Genomic DNA, 24,855 nt, shown 5'->3' on the forward strand with positions numbered 1-24,855 from the left:
ACGGCGAATAACGTTTCTGGAATTTCTGAATAGTTCGAGTCGATTACGATAATGATTTTCCTAGTCATCGAGCAATTCTATATAGACGGTGGTAATAATATATACGTTTCAGTGTATCTACTGCGCTGCAAATCGTTGCCCGAAACGTCTGTGAAATGACCGAAATACCCAAAACAGTATTCAATATAATGACACCGATTTAATATGATTATTACGCTCCAGTGCAGCGGCGCAATATCGTACACAACTATTATGCTGTAGTTTGTGGACGATTAACCCAACGTTACTCCGGACAATATTATTACATGTGCAATCACGCATATATGTATACATAGTTGCTAAGTTCGATCCACATCCGAATCTAAATATAATGCAGCACTGTCTGTAGATTTTCCATCAATGTCTTTCCACGATCACGTGCAATTTTCGCGAAAAATCGTTTTCCATTAACAACGACTACGTCCGTTAGTCCCAAAATTATATACCTTTGTATAATGGTAGGTATATTGTATACTGTTGTAGTGTGTATAATACATTTACACACTTTTATATCTTACAAGATAAATTTGATTTATTTTTTATGCACGGTTGAGTATCGAACTCAAAATCTTGCATCATATCTATAGTTATTTATTATTTAGATGAAATTGAACGAGAATAAATTAACGTTTAGCTACAGTATTATTATACATTTGTACATATGTGTATTCTAAACTTTGAGATTCATAGTACACTTCTATAATTTATAAATATAATTACTATACAATTAACGAATTTTTGCACAAAGATTAAAATTAATTATTAAAATTTATGATTTATTGTTTTTTGTGATTCTCAATATGTGTATTTAAATGACAACAGATTTTTTCTTTTTTCATTAATTTATTAATTTTCAAATTTTCAAAAAAAGTACATGTTTATAATAGTGGTTTGTAGTTCAAAATTTATGAAACTAATAGAACTCTAACTGTACAACAAATAAACTATTGTTTGATGTGTAAACAATATTTAGAGTGCCATATTACATAGTATTTTGAGGTCAATAAATTTATAATAAGTAATGTATATGAAAATAACGATAGACTGTGTTAATGAATGGACAGGTTATAATATGATGTAAATGTAGTATAACATAAAATTTAAGTAAAATAATATTCATATAAACAAATATAATATAGAAGTCACTAAAAGTAATTAAATACTTGCAGTGAGCTTTGTTTGAACATTAAATTGTAAGCCAAATGATTCGTTTGTTGGAGTTTGAACCATTAAGTAAACTGAACGATCTAAAAGCTTTTAAATTGAAGAAAACATTTTCCGAAACAGCCAATACGCAATGATGTATATAGTCATACATACATATTAATCGTAAAGGGATGTGTCTGGAAGAAAATATTTCATATAAAGTATTACAGAATATTTTGTGCCACAAAAATTAAATCGATTTTTATAAAAGGACTTATTCAATAATTAAAAACTAATGCTAATATTATTTTAGTAACAGAAATAACTCAAATTTAACTTTTTGTCATATCATATCATTAGAAATTATACTATATAAATATAAATATGAGTGTTGTAAGTTTGTTACAATACGTAATGCTAAAACATTTTAAAGTTTTAACATGATTTTTTTTTTATGAAATATTTTTTAGTTGATGTATTTGGCATCTGTGACCTTTGAACTTGAAGTGCTACGTGGAACACATGCCACGATGCCCGAAAAAAAACTTAGTTCAACAAAAGGAGAAAAAAAATCAGTGAGTCCGTTGCCAGCCACCTTGGACAGAAGGGGAAGTTATGGGTCACGGAGTATACTTCTCAAAGGACAAATGAGACACTTCAAAGAGATTGACGTGGTCGTATTCTTATGCAGTCCCGTGTGAGTAAATTAAAAATCTATTTTTTTTTTTGACAAACTGACTTAGTTTTTTATTTATTCTCTAGAGATGTTCTCCAAAAAAATATTAGTATTATAAGAATTGTATATTACATAAAATGTTAAAAAATGCTTGAATACAAAAAAAGCGATTGTTTATGAACGAAAAATTTAAATATCTAATAAATCGTCTAACTATTAGATAACGTATTCACTATTCATATTGTTAATGACGAGATTCTATAATTAATTTGATACTGGTACAAAATATTTTCGTTTGATATGTTAGATAATATAATAATTTAATTTATGAATGATCTTTAGAAATTATATAATATTATTTTGTAACTACTCAATTACTTTTATATAGGTACATTAATTACAATAATATAAGACATATTATAAAAAGTCATTTTTTTGTAGTGCTTGAGAAGTGTCCTGTGGTAATACAAATCACCATTGTCATATTCTATTAAAAATATCTCAATAATTAAAAAATATGATTTTAATAGGTTTGTTTAAAAATTCCAAAAATAATATTTTGAATAATTGTATGATTGAAAGATATAATAAGCGAGTGATTACGTTTGGTGAATAGAACCGAATATTAATATACCTACAATTTTTTACTTCTAACTTTAATGACTAAAACCGACGTGCATATATATTATTATATTATTGATTGCAGAGTGAACAACTTAGATGAACTACAGGCCATGAGTCTGTTTATGAACGACCTGAACTTGCATGGATTGAGCAGAGAGCTAGTACTGGCCGGCTGGCAGCATTGTTCAAGGTAAAATAGTGCTATATTATGACCATATTATAAAAGTGATCCAACAAGCTAAACCCTCATTTTTCGTAAATAACGAATTCGTTTAAATTCAAATTCTTAGAATTTTTAGACGTGTTTAAGAAAAATGTTTTCCATAATTTCAATTGTTAAAATTGTATATTGATAGAACACTATTATATATAAACTATTATAATAACTATTATATATAATTTTTATTCAAACTTGAGCGATGGGTTTTTAATATAAATATTTTTTTTAATATCACCTCAAGCAAAGTAAAAATCGTTCCGTATTAAACTTTGAGAGTAGTTTATGATATTAAATTGGGTCTAGTTTATACTAATAGGGATTAAAAGCAAAAATTATTTATACGGATAATAAGTAACGTATGGTTAATTAATGCTCCACAGTATTATTCAATTTAATATTTATTATATTCAGGCAATTTTAACAAATAATAAAACTCTGATAGATTAATTTTAATTATTACAATTTTATAATATCTTAAGTAACCCTCATATTTTCAAAAATTATTAACATAGATTAATACATTATTTTCAAGTTAATAAATAGTTAATTATGTTCAAAAGAATTATTTGTTTAATTATTTACATTAAAAAAAGCATGGTTGTTATTTACTTGACTCTCTTTAAATGTTATTCAAATCTATAGAGAAATACTCGTCTTTAAAAATATGGTCCTTATGTATATTTAAAAGTATCAAAAATAAGAAAATAAATTTTAAATGGCTATGCTTGGTGAATTATCCTTTTTACATAATAAATAAACTGTTTTCATTATTTTACATACCTACCTATATTACAATCAAATTATTTAAAATTCCAAGGCTAATATAATATAATACTATCTTAGTGTTCTGCAACATTTTTGTTTCGGAGAAATCATAATTAAGCAACCCCATTAATATTTAGTATTTAAGTAAAATATTTAAATTCATAAAATTACGAAAGAGGATCATCATATTTGAGTACTTTTAAGTATAAGTATAATGTATAAATGTATAATAATATATACCTTATCAAATATCGAACCCGCACAGAGGCGTTCGATTATTATGATGGATTCGCGTGGAGTACAAACATAATATAAATAATACACACGTGAATATATTATAATATTATGATATATTCATATACTCGATAGGCATCTTGCAATATTCGGAATTTTGCTGAGGGCCTGTGAAATTCCATTGATCCATTACTGAAAAAAGTATATGAACATTGAACACCGATTATGAAATACCTTGAATATTTATTTTTTAATATTTACATAGAACCTTATAGACTCTATGGTATAGAGTATAATATCTCTAATAAACTTTTGAATTTATAAATTCGTGTTTTTGAAAGTCTAACGGTTGAATCGTTTACGGTTCTACTCGTTGTAGCTGCGTACGGACGTTTTGTTTCTTATTAAAGTGTGATGAAAAACAAAAAAAAATAAATCGGAAATATTTTAAATCACATGAAAAAATATATATGCATGCAATATACTAACGCACTGTCCACAGTGTTTTACGTACACATGAGTTGTATAAAACGTTTTCACCGCACAGAGACGTTCGATTATTATGATGGATTCGAGTGGAGTACAAACATATTTAAATATTATAATGTCGAACGTGCGTCACGTATCAGGGACTTTGGTAAATACGATTCTGGGGTGAGCATAGTATTATCATATTTTTTGGAAGGACAATGTCATTTTTAAATTCAAAATCAATGATGTATCGTTTTGTATGTTTTTTTTTTTTGAATAACAATAAGCTTCTCTACATATTGTTATTTTGCATTATGTCTTCGGGTAAGATGTATCATCAGTATATTTGGTCAGTTTTTTTAGGTTTTTCGAAATACTGTAGTTGTGACGTACTTCACGAGATAAAAATATCTACGAGTATACAAATTCCGATTCCATTTTTACTGTGTTCCCTGCGAGATTTTGCTTCTAAGTACCTACATTATTATATTTAATAGTTTGTAAAACAATTTGAAATTTATAACAACATAAAATATTATGTGAATATTTTAATAATAAATCAATTTTGTAAGTTACCATAGTCGGTCAGTTTAGAACTAAAAATCTTTAATGATAAAATAGAGTTGGTTTTTTTGTGTAAATTGTAGAAATCGATATTGTTACGATTAAAATAATATTTGACTTCGCGTTAGTTAAAACATGAAAAAGTTTATTGGTAAATTTTCACGTTAACTCAAAAAATAAGCTATTCACATAGGTACCTATAACGATAATCATAATTTTACAATATTATAATAAAATAATTCGAAATCAGTCGAAATACGTGTGTATAGCTAGACACGTGTGATTTTTGCATAGTTTTTTTTTTTAACATATTAATATTATTATACTTATAATAATATCATAATTAAATATAATATGATCACATTTTGAATTTTTTTTCGTTGTTTAATAGTTATTGTTAAATATAATAATATTCGTATTGTCTCGTGTATATAATGTATATAATAATATTATGTACGCGTGATATAAATGATGAAAAATTCGTTATGTTACGTGAAATATGTTGATTTTTTTTAGACTGGAACTGATGTTTGAAAGGGCAGAACAATGGTCACAAGATCTAGAAGACAATTACGAACAGTTGGACAAATGGAAACGCAAGGGTGATTCGTTGTTGTATTCGATGTTACCGAGAAGCGTCGCCGATCAGCTACAAAATGAACAGAGCACGATGAACACTTGCAAGGCAAGTATAACATTTATCTATTTAATACAACATTTAAATATACAGATTATTATACATTGGTGTTGTGATATACTACAACAGGAACTTTAATACCGACGACCTAACTTATCTATCGAACGAACGTCACAATATGCCTCGATCGAGGGATAAAGTGAAAACTTTTAAGAATAAGTACATACTGTAAAACGTTGAGAATCACAATGTTTGCGATAGTAATAATCCATAATAACAGGAAGTAAACTGTAATAAACTAAAACAAAGTTTCATGTTCAGTGCCGGATTTAAAACAAGTGCCGCCCTAGGCCCTTTTAAATATGCCACCCCTATCCCAAGAAAAACAAATGTAGTAAATATTTATATAATTTTTTTTTTAATTTCTTATAAAACATGCCGCCCTAGGCCCGGGACGGTTACGTCACGGGCTTAGGTGTATAAATACGGCCCTGATCATATTCTTTATTACATTTTCGTTTCGTCATTTAATATTTTGTGAATTTTCTGATCATCTCATCATAACATAATTATGAGTTAACTAATTACTAATAAACAATAATATTATAATACTCAACAAAATTAAATTGAAAAAAAGAAACATTAGTGAACTTATTAAAATACAACCAAAAGTCAACACTTTATGTATATAAAAAATGACTCACGAGAGGGACGTGGAGAGTATAAATTATAATGTAGAGTATCACCCCAGTCCGTCGATCAGTTCTCATTTATTTCATTTGAAAATCCAATCGACCGTCGGGTTCACGCCACATATAGTCATTATTTATTTTTCCAAACGGGAAGATTATTTCAACTGTCAATATACATTATTATTTACATAATGAATTACATTATACCGTGTATTGTTTAGACAATATACCTATGCCCAAATTTTAAATCGGTACAGTCAAAATCCAGCGTGACCGTTTTGGCACTATACAGGATTATCGCAATTCGCAGTTATATACTAAAACAACAACAATGTATTTATTTTATGTTCTGACGTTATTGGGAGACCGGATTTATAGTTGACGCAATTTTGAGTGCCCGAGGTGATGAAATATAATATTGTTGACTATAGCATTTGAAACGCCTGTGCATTTTGAACTGATAAATGTTATTTTAATTTGTCGGGGTCACGTTGAACTCAATAATTGATATCAGTGTAAGAAATTAACCAAATAAAACCGTCGAAATTTTACTTCTAAAAGTGATCATTGTGATTAATACTTGTTTTTATTTGAAAGTGTTTGTGACCGTGTGTCTGTGTCGATGATCGATTTACGTGACTACATTTTAAAACATATTGTGGCCAAAATTAGATCTAACCAACATAGTAGATATTAAAATTATGAAACTACTTTTAAGTCTATGAAAAATTATACCAAGCAGTAATTATTTTTAACCTGACAAAAGTACACTTTCCATACTATAACTAATAACCCTATAACCTAACCTCACCTTGTCCATAAAATGTTTTTATATTTATTACTTAATTATAGTTAATATGTACTTGCATTAGTTATATGCACGATGCTCTTGGATTCCTAACTACAATTTAATTTTACTCTAATAAATATTATTGGCTTACATTTTTTTAAGAACTTTAATACTGTATGTTATACTTCTTAAGCATTTATATAATAATAGCAATATGTGTTTTTTTTTATATAGGCTTTTAACTTGATATCTGTAATGTTTTGTGAAGTTGAAGGGCTAAGACCACAAGCAACAATAAAAGGAGTTATGGATGTCGTTGAGTGTATGAATACCGTTTTCAGCTGCTTCGATTCGCTCACCGACCGATTTAACGTCTACAAGGTTAGCTATAGTATAATCTGTTGTAATAATAAATTAAATTATTTTAATTAGGGGCTTAAGCTTATCTTAATCGTAGATCGTAAAGTTTGCGTAAAAAATACATTTTAAAATTTAAATCGAAAAAAACGTGAAATAAACTTAATATTTTAATAAAAATAATATATATTTTCTCTTATATATATATAAAAAAAAATTATTTTAGGCTTGCATGTATCGGTATAATAATAACAATATATTATATCCTACCGTTTAAATATGTTAATTGTAGTTGACTAATGGTTATTATTTTAAATTTAAGAAAAAAAATTATTGATAAATAGAAAATTCCACGTGTTCATATTTTGATGCATATATTATTTTATCATAATATAATATATTGTTATTATCGCTGTCTAGTACTCAATACGTTGTGCTTACCGTATAATATTAATGTATTCTATGAATAATGGTAATCGATAAAACAAACCAGACGAATGACACTGCATATTATATTGTTTGTGTTTTTGGAATGCATAAACGCGTATTATCGGTACATAAAGTCGCTCGAGTCGTGCAATTTGCGCGGTTTGTAAAATTAATACGATAATCTGAGACGCTTATGCTGTTTCCCCCGCCGCCGTGTAACGTTTAATTCAATTCGATATGGTATCTGTCACGTTTTCCGGGGTGCATATTAATTACATTTCGTTCGTTTATTTTCCCGAAAATAGGTGGAAACCGTGAACCAAGTGTACATGGCCGTTAGCGGAGCTCCCGAGTACACGAGAGAGCACGCGCGCAACGTCACCGACCTGAGCTTAGAGTTTGCGGAAAATATTAGAGACTTGCAGTTTCCGTGCAATATTCAGATCCAGATCAAAATCGGTATCAAAACTTAGTAATATTAATAATATTATAGTCTGATCGAGTTGGGCTTAGATTTATTGGTTTTATATTATGATAATCGTTGCCGTCACCGTCATCGTTATTAATAATGCCTCTGTTACCCCACGCTCAAATAAATGCGTTATTAACGGTAAACTATTATATTTTCATATTTTCAGGTTTCATAAATTCGGGTATACTATTAATGCTACCTTCTCAATTAAGGTGGAAAACGATTCCACAAATTTGTGGAATAGTGTTGATTTTAATAGCTATTCTATTAGACCATATTAGAAAATCAAACTCACATTAACCGATATACATTTTATCACGACACGAAAGGGTTGGTTCTCATAAATTACTGTTTTAGGGTCGATATTAATAATAGTTAACATCACCGTGTTTTTGATATGTTATACAGAATGTTCCTCCGTGTCGATCATCGTCGCAATAACTTTTTTTGAAATATAGTTTAGGATAATTAGTAGATACTTTTTTAGCGAAAATCCACTGTAAATAAAACGAATTACACTTTTTGATTTGCCTTAACTAAATATGAAAAATAAAACTGTTGCATTTATTAATAGTTTATAATAGAGATAATATTTTAAAAATCATCAGTTCTATTTAAAGTATTCATTATATGGTCATTTATAATTGTTCATACTTTGAACTTTGAACTTCAAAGTCAAGTAGTAGAGCACAAACTTTTTGTATACTTTATACAGTAATATTCTGTATAAATATCCATAGGTATTCATTCCGGTCCCGTCGTCGCGGGAGTGGTCGGCATGAAAGTTCCACGGTACTGTTTGTTCGGAGACACCGTCAACACGGCGTCTAGGATGCAAACCACCAGCCAGGTAACAGTCAAATTGAATTTGAAAATTCGAAATCCGTTTATTGTTTTATGTGTTTATGGCTTATTGTATTATTATACTTATTTCCCACCCATACCCATCGCTAAGTCGTAATGGCTCGGTGTGTTTATTCGACTGTATGATTGTATACATTTCGTTTTTTTTGTTATCTGTTCAGCCAGGAAAAATTCATATTTCCATAAAGACCAAACGGCTATTGCCACAAAATATGTATAAGTTGACGTCAAGGGGACTCGTGACCGTTAAGGTAAGACATACCTACGACAACAAAATAGTTATTGTGTGCTGAATGTTAATAACGAGTGTAGTTCAGTGTACTCATATTATTGTCGACACTAGGGAAATCGTATAATAATGTTTTTGTTGTCAGGGAAAAGGTAAAATGGAAACGTTTTGGGTCGAAAGGAAACCCAGAAGTCCGCAAGCGGAAAAACGTCACAGTGTTTGATCGTCTGAAATCGATTGTTTGCTTTAATTTTATAACAATAATTGTATTAATAAATATCGTGCCCGTTCATGTTGTGTTCTCGATATCAATAAATAGTTTAAAGAACGTTTAAACTTAAGAAAATACAGATGCAATGCAAATATTATATTTTATTATATGACATTACTGCACGTTGTGACCTCTGCAGGTATTCGGAAAAACACAGGTTAGTAAATATTTATACTTAATTCCATTGGTACGTATCTGTCGTAGACCGCTGTACGGTTTATGTAAATTAAATAATTGAACAATCGTGTTTGGTCCAAAATTTAAAATATAAAACTTATTTTTGTCAACACAATACGTAGTTCATTTCTATAATAAACATTCGCATAATACGTTGAAAACATAATAGGTATTATCGTTACCCTGTCGACCACGTGTCATAGCAGTCAAAACTGACAGCACTTCGAAATCGTAGACTGTTACATTTTAAAACCCTTCAATGCAACAAAAGCAATAATATTACTAAACAAACAAAATTAAAAATTGCAGTTAATTTTGACAGTATTATTTTGAATCTATCTGAAAAAATTAACTCATCATGTTATCAGGGTTAAGTTAGTTATGAGGGAGAAAATCCACGTACAATGTACATGGATGTCGACATCAACTAATGCGTACAATGCGTACAATAATGTTTTAACTGCTTATTTTATTTTGCACTTAGATATTATTATTATTACAAAGAAAAAATATATTTTGTATACAACTAACTCGGAATTAAAAAAAAAAAAAAGGATAACGAATAATAATTATGTTGTACTATATTTTTTTGGTTTTTTATGCTGACAATTTAACATTTTTATATTCGTTAAAATACGTTCAGAATATATTGACTAGGTAGCTTTAACGATATTGATGGTAATTTTGTTACACAAATAATTACTTTAACAAGATAAATCTGGTAAGTCAAATTAAAATCGACAGCCAAATTAAACATTTCGTTCTTAAAACTTCAATTTTCCTTACATTAAGAACTCTCCGTAAATGAAAATTTGTTTGGAAACTTTAAACAAAATGCTATTCATTGAAAATGAAAATGGTTTAAAGCGCTCTTTATGTAAACAACAGTATAAAGATTATGGATTATTTATTAGCTTTCACTATAAGAGATTTTATTACGATAAGATACTATTAACGGTTAGGTACACGTAATTCAGCGTAATACCTAAGTAATTTTAAGACACCAGTCTTTTGGAAACTTTTAGAATATTTAATTAGACTTTTGATTAGTTTTTATTCTGTGTAGGTACTTATACACTTGTAAAGGTAAATTGTTTTATGGATGAAACTAGACAAAAAACAATTTATACCTTTGTATTATTTGATAATTACTAACTTATAACTCGTTCTGAACGTTAATTTAACTTGACTTATTCAATTTATTTATTTTTTAAATAACTTTCCCACTATTTGGCTAACGTATCACTCGGAGAAGAAAGGAAACTAATTTTAAATGTTAACTAGTTTCGTTTGGATGCTACCGTTAACGCTTCGTTATGTAAGTATTGCCATGTACCATATTACAAATGACTCGTAAATAATAATGAAATGAGAAAGAGCACTTTTCAATCCGATATCAAGTAAGTAATAATTGTTTTGCTAATTTATTGTTAATAATTGATTACCTTTATTGAATGAGCAGTATGTAGTCGGGCAGAAGTTCGGTTCGTCTTTTGGTTTGTGCATACGCATAAACATTTATTTTTTATAATATTAAAACAATATAATGATAATAAATTATAACTAATTAATTTCTGAAATAATATTATTATGGCTGTAGAGGATAGATGTCTCGATGTAATATTTATATTTTATAATGAAAATATGGACTACATTTGTTTAGAGAACTCAATTTGTGAAGACTATGCAGTGGTACCTTTTTGGTGTGTAAACCTTAAACTTCATCGGGTGTTCTCATAATTTGAATATGAAAAGAACAAGATAGTTCAAAATGTAAAGCGGTAGGTTAGAATTTTATAAATTTACATTTAACTTAATTTTTATGATAATAATATACGACACGTGTACGTATTTTATTGAATAAAATATTTTTCAAAATAATAATAAAAAAAATATTCTGTTGTTTATGATAGGTTTAATTTTCATTTTATTATTATAAACATTATCTAAACACTTGAAAACAAGTTTTAATACAGTTGTTTTTATTTTTTACTTATACTATCGTGAAAAGATATAGTTATAATTTATAAATCTATACAAAAATAATGCATCAAGTCAATGAAATAACATTATGCAAAACATAAAAATTGAATTTTAAAAGAAAAAATAAACCATTACATGAAAATTATATTATCATCTCCAAAACTTTTGATAAGGTTAAGAACTTAGGTTTTCTTAAAAAATTGTTTTTACCAGACGCGGCGTTCAAACATAATGATTATTATAGGGTTCAACATCCATCAATTATAATCAAAGTGAAAGTTTCAACTTTTTAGGGTTTATTTTTTTTTTTACAGACGTTTCAAGAATATTGGGTTCATTAATTTATTTTTTATAGAAAGTGATGAACAATGACAACAAGTAAATAAATTTAATTTTTTTTTAAATCATGTATGATAATATTTTTTCCTAGAGTCATTTAATGCAATTTTATTCAGAGTGAACATTTCAAAAACCATCTAATATTGTTGTTAGGCAGTTCCTCTGGTTGTTTGTTCATTAAGAAAAAAATGAAAAAAAAAATATATGATAGTGCTTCAAAATCGAGTAAAAATAAAGAAGAGAAAATAGATCGAGTTTACGGCAACTGAAGGGACGATTACATTATGTAAGTGTACCACGAAGTGTACGTACACCATTGACACAATCAGTCGTAGCTCTAAGATCTTCAGTTGTCGGATCATTGGTCGTCGGCTCTTCGACTGTTGACTTATCGATTGTCGGCTAACGTTCTAATGACCTAGTCCCTACAGCGCACGTACGAAAACCGTAAACGCTTTAGTATGAGATTGGAGGAGTTCGACATCGGCAACAATTCGTACGTGTGCATTAGTGTTTGCATATTAAACAGTTGTGACGATAGACAGCGTATAGGTGACAGTGATTCGTCGACGATTAAAAAAAATAGTCAATAATATAGTATAGTATTTAGAGCGTAAGACTATTAATGATTTACCATTATTCGGGTCTAAGCGTGGGAATTCAGTGGTGGCTCGTGCTAACTGGAGAACGTAAACCACTCAAAAATTATTTATAAAAAACAATATTAAATTCTTATAGAATTATTGGTGTGCATTGTGTAATAATAATAACAATAAAAAAAGTTTTTGCAGTTTTTTGTGTTTAAAAGTGTGTAGTGTCTATTAACGATTAAATAATTTAAGGAACCCATATTCTTTTGTGTGCAAAGCTTCATAAGTCGGTTAGTAATATTTGATTGTCTAGAGCACATTTAATATGTGCACAGGATTTATTTTGACGTTCCGCGACGTCGCGGCATCGATCGCCGAAACGATCAAGCACCACCCTACACTGGTTTTTAATTGTCGCCGGTTATCTAACCTCAAGTCAACTGTTGACTAATAATTATTATTATTTTATTATCGACAATACTTAATATAAAAACAGAATAAAATATTAAAAATATAGTGATCAGACAGCTATTGGTCGCCATTAGTTTTGTCGAACCGTAGCCGCGTACAGTTATTTGCGTTTATTATTTTTTCTAAAACAATTTATTTATTTTTTATTGTCTTGTACATTTTTTGTGAATCTCACGAGCCACCACTGCAAGGGATCAATGTTTTCTTATTTTTGTTCCTTCGGGTTCGCAATTGAAATACATCATCAACTACCAAGTTACGACAATAGAAGTTTCAATCGTCACATCAATCGTTTTGGTAGAATAAAAATACGGCCGATGTACCCTAAAAACCCGTTTGAAATGGTTCGATCGTCGTATTAGGAAACAATATTGCACAATAATAAATAATAAAATATACGTTTTTAGAATATAAATATTTTTGTTTATTTTGACTCGCCAATCGTACATTTATATAATTTAGTGTAATAATAATAATAATATATATATATTTAATAATAATAATAGTGTCGCGATAAATTATTCAATCAATAAATACAATTTTAATAAATAATAATAATAATAATAGTGTTGCAATAAATTATATGATCAATAAATAAAATAATAATAATAATATATAATAATGATAGGATATCGATTTTAATAGCGAGTCGCGATAATGTGAGATCCAAATAAAAGTTTTCCGTGATGTGTATTACCTAACTGCAAGTTGAACATTGCAGCTATACGGTCGTAGATGAATTATTATTCTGACGGAGTGTAAATGTTCGAACACGGACAGGCGTCCAACGTATGGTTGGCCACCCAATTCAGGTATCTGTTCACTCTGGAGTACACACCGGGTCGGTTGGCCTGGGCGCATCCTTCTCCCCAGGATACCACTCCTGGAAAAACGAGTAAAAATAAAATTATAACCAAAATTATACCAGAATTAACCCATTTCGATGAATAATTTGTACTCACCGACTATGTGGTAAGCAGTGTTGTTGGCGATGTGCATTGGACCGCCGCTGTCACCCTGCAAACACGAATGGAAAACGAAATTTAAGGCCAGTAGACTACATAAAACTGTTCAGTAAAGTTTAAAAAATAAACAACGTTTGTCATGGTCGATATGAAAGGCAGTGAAATAAACTTTAAATTTAAATTTATTAAATTTTGGGCTCCCAAGTCCCCAAACTCGAACTGGTGCCCGAATTCCCGCCACCGGTTATAATATAACGACGTAAGTAACGTCATATTTTCCTAAGGCGCGCAACAGCTGATCACGATGGATATAATGTTATACACATTATTATACGTATACTTTTAAGTTGTGATAGCGTTCATCAGTCTGTTATAGTGACGGGCGCGGAGAGCCGAGCGAAAACTTTAACCGCGTGGCGCGCCGATTTTGTTAATTAAAATATTATTCAATTATTTTGTTATTATTAAGTACCACTATAAATAATGCTATAACGCCGTGGGCGTTGTTTTCTAACTGTTGTCAAACGTTCCTATTGTTTCGGGAGCAGATTTTATTGTAATATCGTAATCCCTAGTGGGTGGGTATGCTATCGGTACAGTGTTATTATTATTATTATTATTATACTGTTGTAAGTCTGAAAAACGTCAGATTCAGCCGTGCCGAACGTGATTCGCAGCCACAGCGTATAGAAGTACAACTCGCACACGGAAAGCGCATTAATTATAAACGCGAATCGGCGAACCGCGTTTTCTTCTCGAAACTTACCTAACGAACTTACGGCGGCCGCGAGTAGGATTTCAAACGCTTTTCGGGGAACGATAACGACGACTTACGGTCGGCGGTCGTGTGTTCATAACCGTAAACATCCGACTCGATATATATAATATTGTGACGACGACTCGCAATAATAATTAACGTGGTAATAATAGCAATAATATATAATACAATTTTCGTTTGTTTGTAATGTCAAAACGCTATTCGTTTGTGCGTTCTGTTCGTGACGCGTCGGGAAAAACGTAAGCCACCCCAACCAACCACCCTCGCGGCGTGTACAAAAACCATAGTCATCGCCGTTTCCTGTATCATAATTAGATACGGTTTTCCGCGTTTGTACCTACGTCAATGCTGTAATCATTCTAACGCTTAGGTGTAATCGAATTTACGCGAGCTCGCCCTCCCGCGCAACGAACGCTACTACTTAAAACGGTATTTTCGAGGGGGAAAACATTCGAAGACAAATCATTACTTGGCACGAGTCCTTTTTGCCTTCCGCATAACCGGCGCACATCATGTTGGCCGTAATTCGCTTCTCGTCGTATTCCGTCTTTCTGCAATCGTCGTTGCTCATGATCGGCACGTACACTTCGTGCAATACCTGCGAAGACGAACCTCCCTGTTTCTTGGCTCCCCAACCGGTGATAACGCCCTCGTAACCAGCGAAACTCTTGCCTACAAAGGAAAAAGGTCATGTTAACGAGTATAATAATATATGCGTCGGGACCTTGTCGTTATACATAGGTACGACCCCAAACCGACCGCTGCCCGATCCGAATACGTTACCTTCGACTGGCAGACAGACCGGGTTGATACCGGTGTTGGGTCCGAATTCAACCCCATCGGTGTCCATCCGCAACAGTGCGATGTCGTTGTTGTAAGAAGTCGGGCTGTAACCCTTGTGCTTGATCACTCTCAACACTTTGAAGTCGATGTGTTTGGCTTCCTCTGTATCGCTACGATCGTGTTCCAAAAGTCGTACGCCGATATTTTTTGCTTCGAATCTGTGTTCAAAATCGTTCGGAATGTTTTAGTCGATTTTTTTTTTAATGTTATAAACGACGGCTATATGTTATAATATAACATGTGCACGTGGATCCGGTAAAAATATGGACTAGTAGTAATTTAAAACAAAAATATAATCAATCAAGTCGCAGCTGTACATAATACAATTGTATAACGTTACAATATTACGGAAATTAAATTCCGAACGAATAATTTTAAAAAATCATTTCGACTAATGGCACGCACTACCGAACATATTGGTTAAAATCAAATTATGTAGTTACTTTCAAACTTTTTAAGAATTTTTTTTTTTTAATCCACGGAGATTTCGTTGACATTTCTCTCGAAACTTGATGATCGATAATCAATCTGTTTTGAAGGCACTCGACGAAAATCGTTTCGGACTTTTTAAAAGCTTTTAGGAAATAAAACTATTTGGCACAACAGACACCCCAATGTGAGTAAAAGTTTATTGTATTTTTGTCGTCGTTCGAAAGCGTGTTTTACGAACCGTTGTAGCGTCAAAAAATTGAATCGTGTGCGTAGTCTGTAAATAATAATAATAATAATAATATATATATACTTACCCGTGTACGCAATGGGCGGCTGTCATGACGTATTTGTGATTGATAACCGACGCGCCGCAGTAGAATTTGCCCTTGTACGTGAGCATGGCCATCCACGGGTATTGATGCACGTACGTGGGGGTACCACCGACGATTCTGTTTTTCTTACCCAAAGCTCCGCAAGCTTAAATAAAAAAAAAAAATGTATGAATATAAATGAAAACGTCTACATCACGAGTACGGAGATATAAATTAGTGCAAGGTGAAGTGTTTTTCCGTTTTTCCACAGTGATTACTCGGTCGTCCTTGACGGAAAAACACCGTGACCCGCCTTATATCATATTCTCATAATATAAACGTAATACGACGAATATGAATTATTATAATTTATACTATCGATTTGCTTATCGTTTTTAAGTACTTACTACACGGGGGGCACGTGGACTGATCGACTGGCGTTATTGGAGCCTCAACGGCGGGTTCTTCTTGGTGGTTAATGATGCCGATGATGTTTTGCCACCAGTTGACGTAATCCGCAAACGCCGATTGGCTGAGATCGCCGGGCTTGCCATCGTCGGAGGAATGATTGACCGTGATGAGTACCTTAAACACACACACACATACACGAGTGTCAATAAAAACGGCAAAATATCGTCAAAATAAAAAAAATCGTTCGTTATTATATATATTCTCGGTTGACCGAATATCACGAGCTCGTCTCCCACTCACCGGTGCCCGCTGGCAAGAGGGTCCGACCAGCGCCGCGACTGTCATCACACACAAGACGGTCCACATGGTTGGATTTGCGTGTTGTACGGTGGTTTTTGAAAACGCGACGGATGACAGTTATTTATACGTAGGTAGGTAATATAAATACAGAAATCGAAATTAACGTTCGGACTTCGGACGCAGACGACGATGAGTTGTGTCGACTGTTCGATCTGGTGAACTGCACTGATGATAGACTCGTACCGGACTCGAGTATTTATATAACTCGACGCGGAATTTTTTTTCGTCGGTTTTTCGCGTCGTATATCGCGGCGATCGCGCGCATCGCGTCCGCGTATGTTTACGACCAATACCGAGGTCATGGTCGGCTCCGGGCCTTGCCGGCCGGCCGGCCGGCAGATGTTAATACCTATACCTAATAATAACGACGGCTATGGCGGCAAACGATAATGGCGACGACGGTGATTGTGATAGCGGATGAGGAGCCGGGGCTTCCGCAACGCGGTTTATTGCTGATAACGCTCAGTGTCCGACACGGGTCGGGTGAGCATGTGTATCGGCCACTACCGCGATTTCTAGGTCGCGTCCTAATTCCGCACGTTTAATCGTACCCGAATAACGATAAACACCTGTGCGATCCGTGCGCTTAGATTTCGGCGGAATCGGAGTGAATCATGGGGGAGGAAAAAAAAACCGATTGAAAATAATGGATCAGACGTATCCCACATGATTTATATTAAGGTGACATCATTCACTGGTCACTGTCACGTCCTCTATAATGTCGTGTCGTTCGTGGGTGTAATACACACACACAGTCAGTTAATACTCTGAAATGGTCTACTAGCGAGCTTCGTATATGACCCATAGTCTAACCTAGAACGATCGAAAACGTCACGAGTTTTTTATTATATATCAATTCAAGGATGGTCGAGTTATTAATTGGTTCAACCGACGCGCGTTGAATCGATTTTAATAAACCGAACTTGTGCACTTATCTGTATAAAATATTAGATTATATTATTATGTTTATATCAGCTTTTAAACACACATTGCACTTTACTATTGTCAGCAGCAGTTTGTACTGCTGTCTTTACATTCAATAGGGAAACATAAAAATATTTTTTCTGGTAGTCACAATATTTAAAATAATCTTAATTCGATTAACGTCATCTATTTTAAACTCACTGACAGACAAAAAAAAATCAATTTCTATTTTTTTGAAAATAAAATAACATTTTCCACAAACGGTTAAAATTAAAAAAATGTTTTCCTATCGCTTTAATATGGTATTATTTAGTATGTATATTGTTTACACTTGAATGGCGTTAAAATCGATAAAAAATAATTATCATATAAATGTAAATAGGTACCTATTGGGTTTATCGTTTCCTACTATGATTTCAATTGTCCAAAACTTATAATTATTCAACAATTATTCTTCCGTTGTTTTATTTCGTGTTTACTTTGTCTCGTTAAAAATTAATTAATAATAATCTTACATTAAACGGCCTTATCTGAATCGTTTTTTTTTCGTTTCTATATACGTACTCGTCGGTTTTTCCATTTTGTTTAGCACTTGTATTTCCTATCGAACCCTAGCTACATTTCTTCCTCGGACGTTAATCATGATACATGGGTATTTCAAACACCGTGTTAATTGATTATGGTCAAATATTTGCGACGATCCAACTTTTAGGTAAAGTAAAAATTATAACTATAATAATAATAGTAATATAATAATTATTATTTATAAGTTTTTAGTACATATATCTGCAACTTATAAATATTTCTACATACTATTAACATTTATGGTGATTGAAAACCAATAATGCATGATGCGTTAAACTAATAATTTTGTTAGGACGAGATTGCATTACACGAAACGCATGCGCCTTATAGTAACTTTAGTACCTAATTTTTATCGCCCTGTTAAAATATTGTTACAATACTTGTAAACTTGTGTATAATATTTTAATAATGCATTGAGACAATTAAGAAAATGATCTAGATGTCACTTTTGATTTAGCATTATTAAAATATGTTGACATTGATAATAATCAATTCTCCTGAGTTATGGAGAATACTTAGCCCTAAACTATAGGTTTTACGACACGTTTGTTTAATTTTGTCAAAAAAAAAAAGTTGTAATTGTTTTGAATCACTTACATTATACATTTATAAATGTCAGTTAAAAAATAAAACTTTAGGTCAAATATAACATAAAGTACAATTTTTTTCTCGTGATTCTTTAAATAAATCAATTGAATTTAAAATAATTTTACCTACGTATCGAAAGTGTACAATTCATAATTAAATGCGTTTAAAATATTAATTTTTAATGAGACACTATTTACGTATATATAGCCCAATTAATTTTATCATCTAACTTCTTCACATGAATAATAAACAAATACGTAGTTTGATTTATGTCTCATTTAATTGTCGATATAATATATTGAACTACCTAAATTGTAATAGGTAATGCAATTAGTTACGTTCAATTTGACTTATTCATCACTCATCAGTTATAATATTTGACATACATATTGTCTTGCCATGTAAACTGCGTAAATGTTTTACACAATATAGTAATCTAATGTAGGTAATTACATTTAATATATATTTTTTAAATCGTGTCAATTATTCACAGTTTTACTATTAATAGCTTTAGGTAAAATTTATACGAACAAATAACTATAATATTTTAGATAAAAATTTTGTCATCGTTATTATAATACGATTATATTTTTTTAAACGATAAATAACACCACTGTTACAGCTCGTCTCGCTTTCTCGATTCAATCATAACGCCGATAGAAAATTACTGCACAAAAACCTTAAGGGTTTAAGTGACGGGTTGTGAAAAAAATAAAATTAATAATTTGTTATTAAATATTATTGTGTACTTAACAAATTAAAAATAAATAAAGGGTTTCGTGTAAAAATCGTACGTAGTGCCAGGGTAAGTATGACCTATATAATAATATATTTGTAAATATTATTTTTATCGTATTTTGTATTAAATCCGCTCGTTAAATTTTAGTATTTTACTTATCATCTTTGTGTCCAATTTATATACTTATACTATTTAGTAAATAATATTTTATACCACGTACGGATCTCCGAGTTTAGTTGAGTGAATTATTATACATATACATAACGTCCACGCAATCCGATAGCCGTTAGAACTTTGGCTCGTAAAAACGAAATCGTTGCAAGTTATGAAAAATATCGTAACTCGAAAAATAATATTATTTTAGATGGAAGGAGGCAAGTGCTGCGTACGACGTAATAAAGTTTGGACGTCATCCTTTTTAACGATACTATAAAATATAAACTTTATACAATTTGTACATCTTATCAGACGACGAATACGTGTATATTATATTTGGTAATAACAAATAAAATTGTCTTTTTTATTTATTTTAATATTTATTTAGATATCAGAATAGCGATAGTAGATATTTTTATTGACAATAATGACGAGACCAGTACAATCTGCATACTTTACGCATTTTTTAATAATAAAATGTATATAGTTATTCAACTATAACACACTAGGTAGATATTATATTAAATAGACCAGCGGTTCTCGACCATATTTTATTTTGCTTATTACGCGATAAACGATTATCATAGGTAATATTATCACTTGTTTATAATTAATTAAATTCTAAAAAAAAGCTTGTGATTTACTCACAACCATGTTATACAAATACAAATGTTTTTCTCTTAAGTGGACTATGAACATTTTCAATCCTTGTAAAATATAGTATGCGTATATTTATACGGTAAGCACGATAACACGAGGGAACTACACGGTTTCGTATAGAGTGAAAGCACAAATCATTCATCAAATCCGAATGTTGAATACCTATACACATTTACAATATTATATATTATAAGATCTAAAACACAAGACGTGTTCCGTTTAAATCATAAATAATTTAGTACACAAATATTGTTTTGTTATTCTTAAAATAATATAGATATAATATAAATATACGTGTATATATATAATTAGGTACATGATAATTAAATTTTTACCGAAACAGTTAATTTGTATTGTTGTTTCTGGCATAGATATTAAAGTGTAATATAAAAGAAATATCAAACTTTTTCCATTTTTTGTTTTTTATGTCCTACATTCAAATCACGACTTTTACTTTTTGGATAATAATTTTATTTAAATTATAATATGTAAAATTTTACTTGTATACAAAATTTAAAAAACTTTATAATTTAAAGCAGAGTGAAGAATGTATTGATTTAAAAAAAATGTGTGGTTTTTGTTATATCTTTCATCACCTTTTGAAACAGTGAAAATAATTCTCAGTTTTCAACAATAGGGTGATTTTTAGTACCAAATTGAATCAGGAGTTATTGAGTAGTTAGTTAGTAGTTAGTATAGTAGTAGTTCATGAGTATTTTAGGATTAAAAATGAAAAATTTAAAGAATAACGAATGACTGGTACTTAATACCTTTTTATATTGTTTTAATAAATAATAAGAGGGGATAACGTAACAGCTTCATATATAGTGTAAATCGTAATGTTTATTATGAACAAAATAGACGATATAAATATAAAATGCATTAAAACCAAAACAAAATATTTTACAAGTAGTTTTTAGAGATAATATTTGCATCACCCAATCGTTTATTAAAAAAAAAAAAACAATCAATTTGTTTATAATATATTCATTTTATAATACGCATTACGCAATATTTATTTACTAGGTCAAACAAAAATAATGTAAAATATACATGCAGTTAAATAATTTGAACTAAAAATTAATTTTTAGAACATATTGTTCTTTTAAATTATCCGTTAAACTGTCTAGAATTATAATGGAGCGACGATTTTTAATCAGTTATGCCTATATGTTTAAAAACTAATTGTCATGCGTAAATATTTAATGTTTCATATTTTTACATAATTATCATCAGGTTCAATAAATAATAATACGTGTTCAATCGTTTAAATTATTTTAATGTCTGTAAAAAGTAATTTTACGTGTAAAAAATGGATTTTTCGTAGTAGGTTAAGTATAATGTTTGTTTAATCGTTTTATTTCACATCACAATTTTTATAATATTATAATCATATTTTATTGCTCACAATTAAAAGTTACTCATATAATATAAGCGTATATGTATCGTAATTCATAATAGTATTCATCAAAATTCATCAAACACGATTTATGAAAACCTACAGTTATTATCTCTACAAAGTCGGTACATACATAAGAACAGCTTTTTCCGTAAACAAACAACACATTAGAATAATAATATTCATGGTCGAGATATACTTAACAGCGTTAGACGTTTATTTTGAAAAGATTGTTTACCGACGCCTTGTTCGTACCTTTAACAATATTTTTATTTTTATGTAAAGACAAATCTTAGTATCGGGTACATCGTTTTACGTCAGTACATAAAACAAAAACCAAAATATGATGTAAATATGGTTTCACGGAATAATTATCGAAACGCTTAAAAATCTATTTTAGACACAATAGTTGTGCCAAGTTCGTAAAGACAATAATACGAATGGGGTCAAACTGTTAACACAATTACATCACTGTCGTGATATTATGTTTGACAAAATCGGTGTTTCTGTATTATATTTTATAATATAAATACATAATCACTGGATCGAACAGAATTATTTACGGGCAATAATAATAATTGTAGGTACCTACATTTTCGATTACAGAATTTTGAAGGTAACTCTTTAGAAATGAATTGTGATAAATTGCTGATAAAAATCGCAAAACAAAACGTATACTTACTTCCTTTCGAATAAAATAAACGTATATATATTTTTTAGGTTATTATATATTATATAGTAATACTTGTTTTCTAAGAGTAGGTATATGTACATAATGCGTATTAATCGACTATCTAGCGTACCGTTATCCATAGTACTCTTATATTATTATATACTTAGACGCGATATTTGCATTGTACAATGATCGCGCTCAAGGCCGTAGAATATTTTGGAATTATGTGAAGTGCATGGAAAAATAGAAAGAATGATAATATTTAAGCTAAAAAAAATGTAAATATGTTTTTTAAGTTTCCAAAAAATAGTAGACATCTTATAACAATGATAAATTAACAAGATATATTAAACAATATTACGACTATACTTAAAAGGACTAAGGAGTGCCACGATAAGCATTAATCAGGCCTGCATACAGTCCAACTTTTGTGAATCTACGTAAAATCTGAATAACATATTTTGAATAGATGTGGAGATTTTGTATTTTTTATTTTATTAAAAAGTATTCATAACATGTGCTCAAATATGTCACAATAAACAAATAACGTATTTATTTTTAAATATATACTATACATTATACACATAGATGAATACAGAATAACGATGTAGTAGTGAAGAAGGAGAGACTGTAACAGGTGATAGAATTATTATTTTAATTTAGTACCTATGTCTCTGTAATATTTTATTTTTTTAAATATTTTTTTGGTCAATTGGCAGAATTTTTTAGTGGGGAATTCGATGAGATTTTTTAATTAATGTATTTGTAAATGTATTTTTAGCAATACAGAGTGTAAATAAAATGTATGATTATTATAAATTATTTTTAGAACTAACATTTATCATAGGTATATGATAATATTATACATATGTATAATATAAAACAAAAATGTTATTTTATAATTTCAATTTAAAACTATAAAAATAAAAATTATGAAAAGTAAGTAATATTCAAAATAATGTGTTTAGTTCCAAAAAAAAAATTAAATGATTTTAAAAATTACGGGTTACTGTAATTAAATAAATGTATACGTATCAAAGTTTAATCATAATTTTATTTTTATAACATGTCGATATTAAAAAATACATATTTGACGACTATATATCGTTTGATTTTTTTCCCACTGTCGAGTGGCACATTTTTATGTTAACGTTTTCCGGGGAGGGTTGACGGGGTACTCGGTGAATATTATAATATAAAATTATCCCGATATCGCACATTATCTATGCGGTTGTTTTGTCGAGAAAATCCGTTTCATATAATGTATAATATTATATTTTGACAAACGCGACGCGTAAGACCGTTATTATCATTATTGTTATTGTAGAGCGTCAAAAGTCCAAAAGTCATGTTTCAAAATATTCGCGTTTAGCGTAAGGTACCGTTTAGACTGATAATAATATATTCCGTACGCCAGACAATAATCATGGTGTGAAAACTCTGCAAAACCGATTATTATTTTTCTCGTTTGGTCGTTTGTGGACGAGGAGCGGGTCGCAACCTCGGGAACCGTGAAAGCGCGAATACGAACAGAAACGGGGCGGCAGGCGTCAAAGCTCGGTCGTCGCCGGTGCGTTACGGCGCGTACACACTCGGAACACGCTCGGCCGGCGTGTCGTGAAAATAATGCAAACGAGATTCGATAAGAAATAATACACATACATGCGTGTTATTAGGCGTTCAATAAAATTTCAGCCTCCATGACATTGGAAAACGGACAAGGCCGCCACATAATATGTATAATATACTTAGAGATAAAATAATAACATTATATAGGTGTTTTACAATGTGATGATGATGGTACGGCATCATTCGTGTCACGGCTGCAGCGTTATTGTAACGCCGATACGCGCATTGTGACCCCATAAACCGCGCAGATAATAGAATTTAAGGATAACAATAGTCGATTTTTCGAGAGTACAATAATTAATTTGTGTTTAACGGTCGCGTAAAAATAATGACGATTTTCAAACAGTAGCTCTTATCTGCGG

General features: G+C 30.5%; 2 protein-coding genes across 6 annotated transcripts in view; one reads left to right on the top strand and one right to left on the bottom strand.

Moving 5' to 3' along the window:
• Nucleotides 1-9,501, top strand: part of LOC114129667 (soluble guanylate cyclase 89Db-like) — a 38,885-nt gene extending 29,384 nt beyond the window's left edge. For 4 of the 5 annotated variants that reach the window (XM_050199963.1, XM_050199960.1, XM_050199961.1 and 1 more), the window contains exons 4-11: nt 1,656-1,882; nt 2,568-2,675; nt 5,256-5,424; nt 7,093-7,239; nt 7,950-8,103; nt 8,857-8,966; nt 9,142-9,231; nt 9,355-9,501. In XM_050199963.1, coding sequence (XP_050055920.1) covers nt 1,656-1,882; nt 2,568-2,675; nt 5,256-5,424; nt 7,093-7,239; nt 7,950-8,103; nt 8,857-8,966; nt 9,142-9,231; nt 9,355-9,432 — 1,083 coding nt within the window. In that variant the 3' untranslated portion in view covers nt 9,433-9,501. Of the gene's footprint in view, nt 1-1,655; nt 1,883-2,567; nt 2,676-5,255; nt 5,425-7,092; nt 7,240-7,949; nt 8,104-8,856; nt 8,967-9,141; nt 9,232-9,354 lie in introns of those variants that run through there. The other variant, XR_007603850.1, reaches the window with a different exon arrangement.
• Nucleotides 9,502-13,440: 3,939 nt separating this feature from the next.
• Nucleotides 13,441-17,328, bottom strand: LOC114129664 (trypsin-1-like). Its single transcript, XM_027994461.2, has 7 exons — nt 17,081-17,328; nt 16,777-16,954; nt 16,373-16,535; nt 15,567-15,784; nt 15,253-15,455; nt 14,003-14,057; nt 13,441-13,923 (listed from the first exon to the last, which is right to left on the bottom strand). The coding sequence occupies exons 1-7, from the start codon at nt 17,144-17,146 to the stop codon at nt 13,784-13,786; spliced, it is 1,023 nt and encodes a 340-aa protein (XP_027850262.1). The 5' UTR covers nt 17,147-17,328; the 3' UTR covers nt 13,441-13,783.
• Nucleotides 17,329-24,855: the final 7,527 nt, after the last annotated feature.

Source organism: Aphis gossypii, chromosome 2 (genome assembly GCF_020184175.1).
Source record: "Aphis gossypii isolate Hap1 chromosome 2, ASM2018417v2, whole genome shotgun sequence".
NCBI lineage: Eukaryota > Metazoa > Arthropoda > Insecta > Hemiptera > Aphididae > Aphis > Aphis gossypii.

Excerpts from the sequence above, each read along its gene's own strand:
- LOC114129664 (XM_027994461.2), bottom strand. The coding sequence starts at position 17,146 with ATGTGGACCGTCTTGTGTGTGATGACAGTCGCGGCGCTGGTCGGACCC. Across the intron at positions 15,456-15,566 it reads GGTCTGTCTGCCAGTCGAAG|GCAAGAGTTTCGCTGGTTAC; the intron begins GTAACGTATTCG and ends TTTCCTTTGTAG. Across the intron at positions 14,058-15,252 it reads GCAAAAAGGACTCGTGCCAA|GGTGACAGCGGCGGTCCAAT; the intron begins GTAATGATTTGT and ends TCGTGTTTGCAG.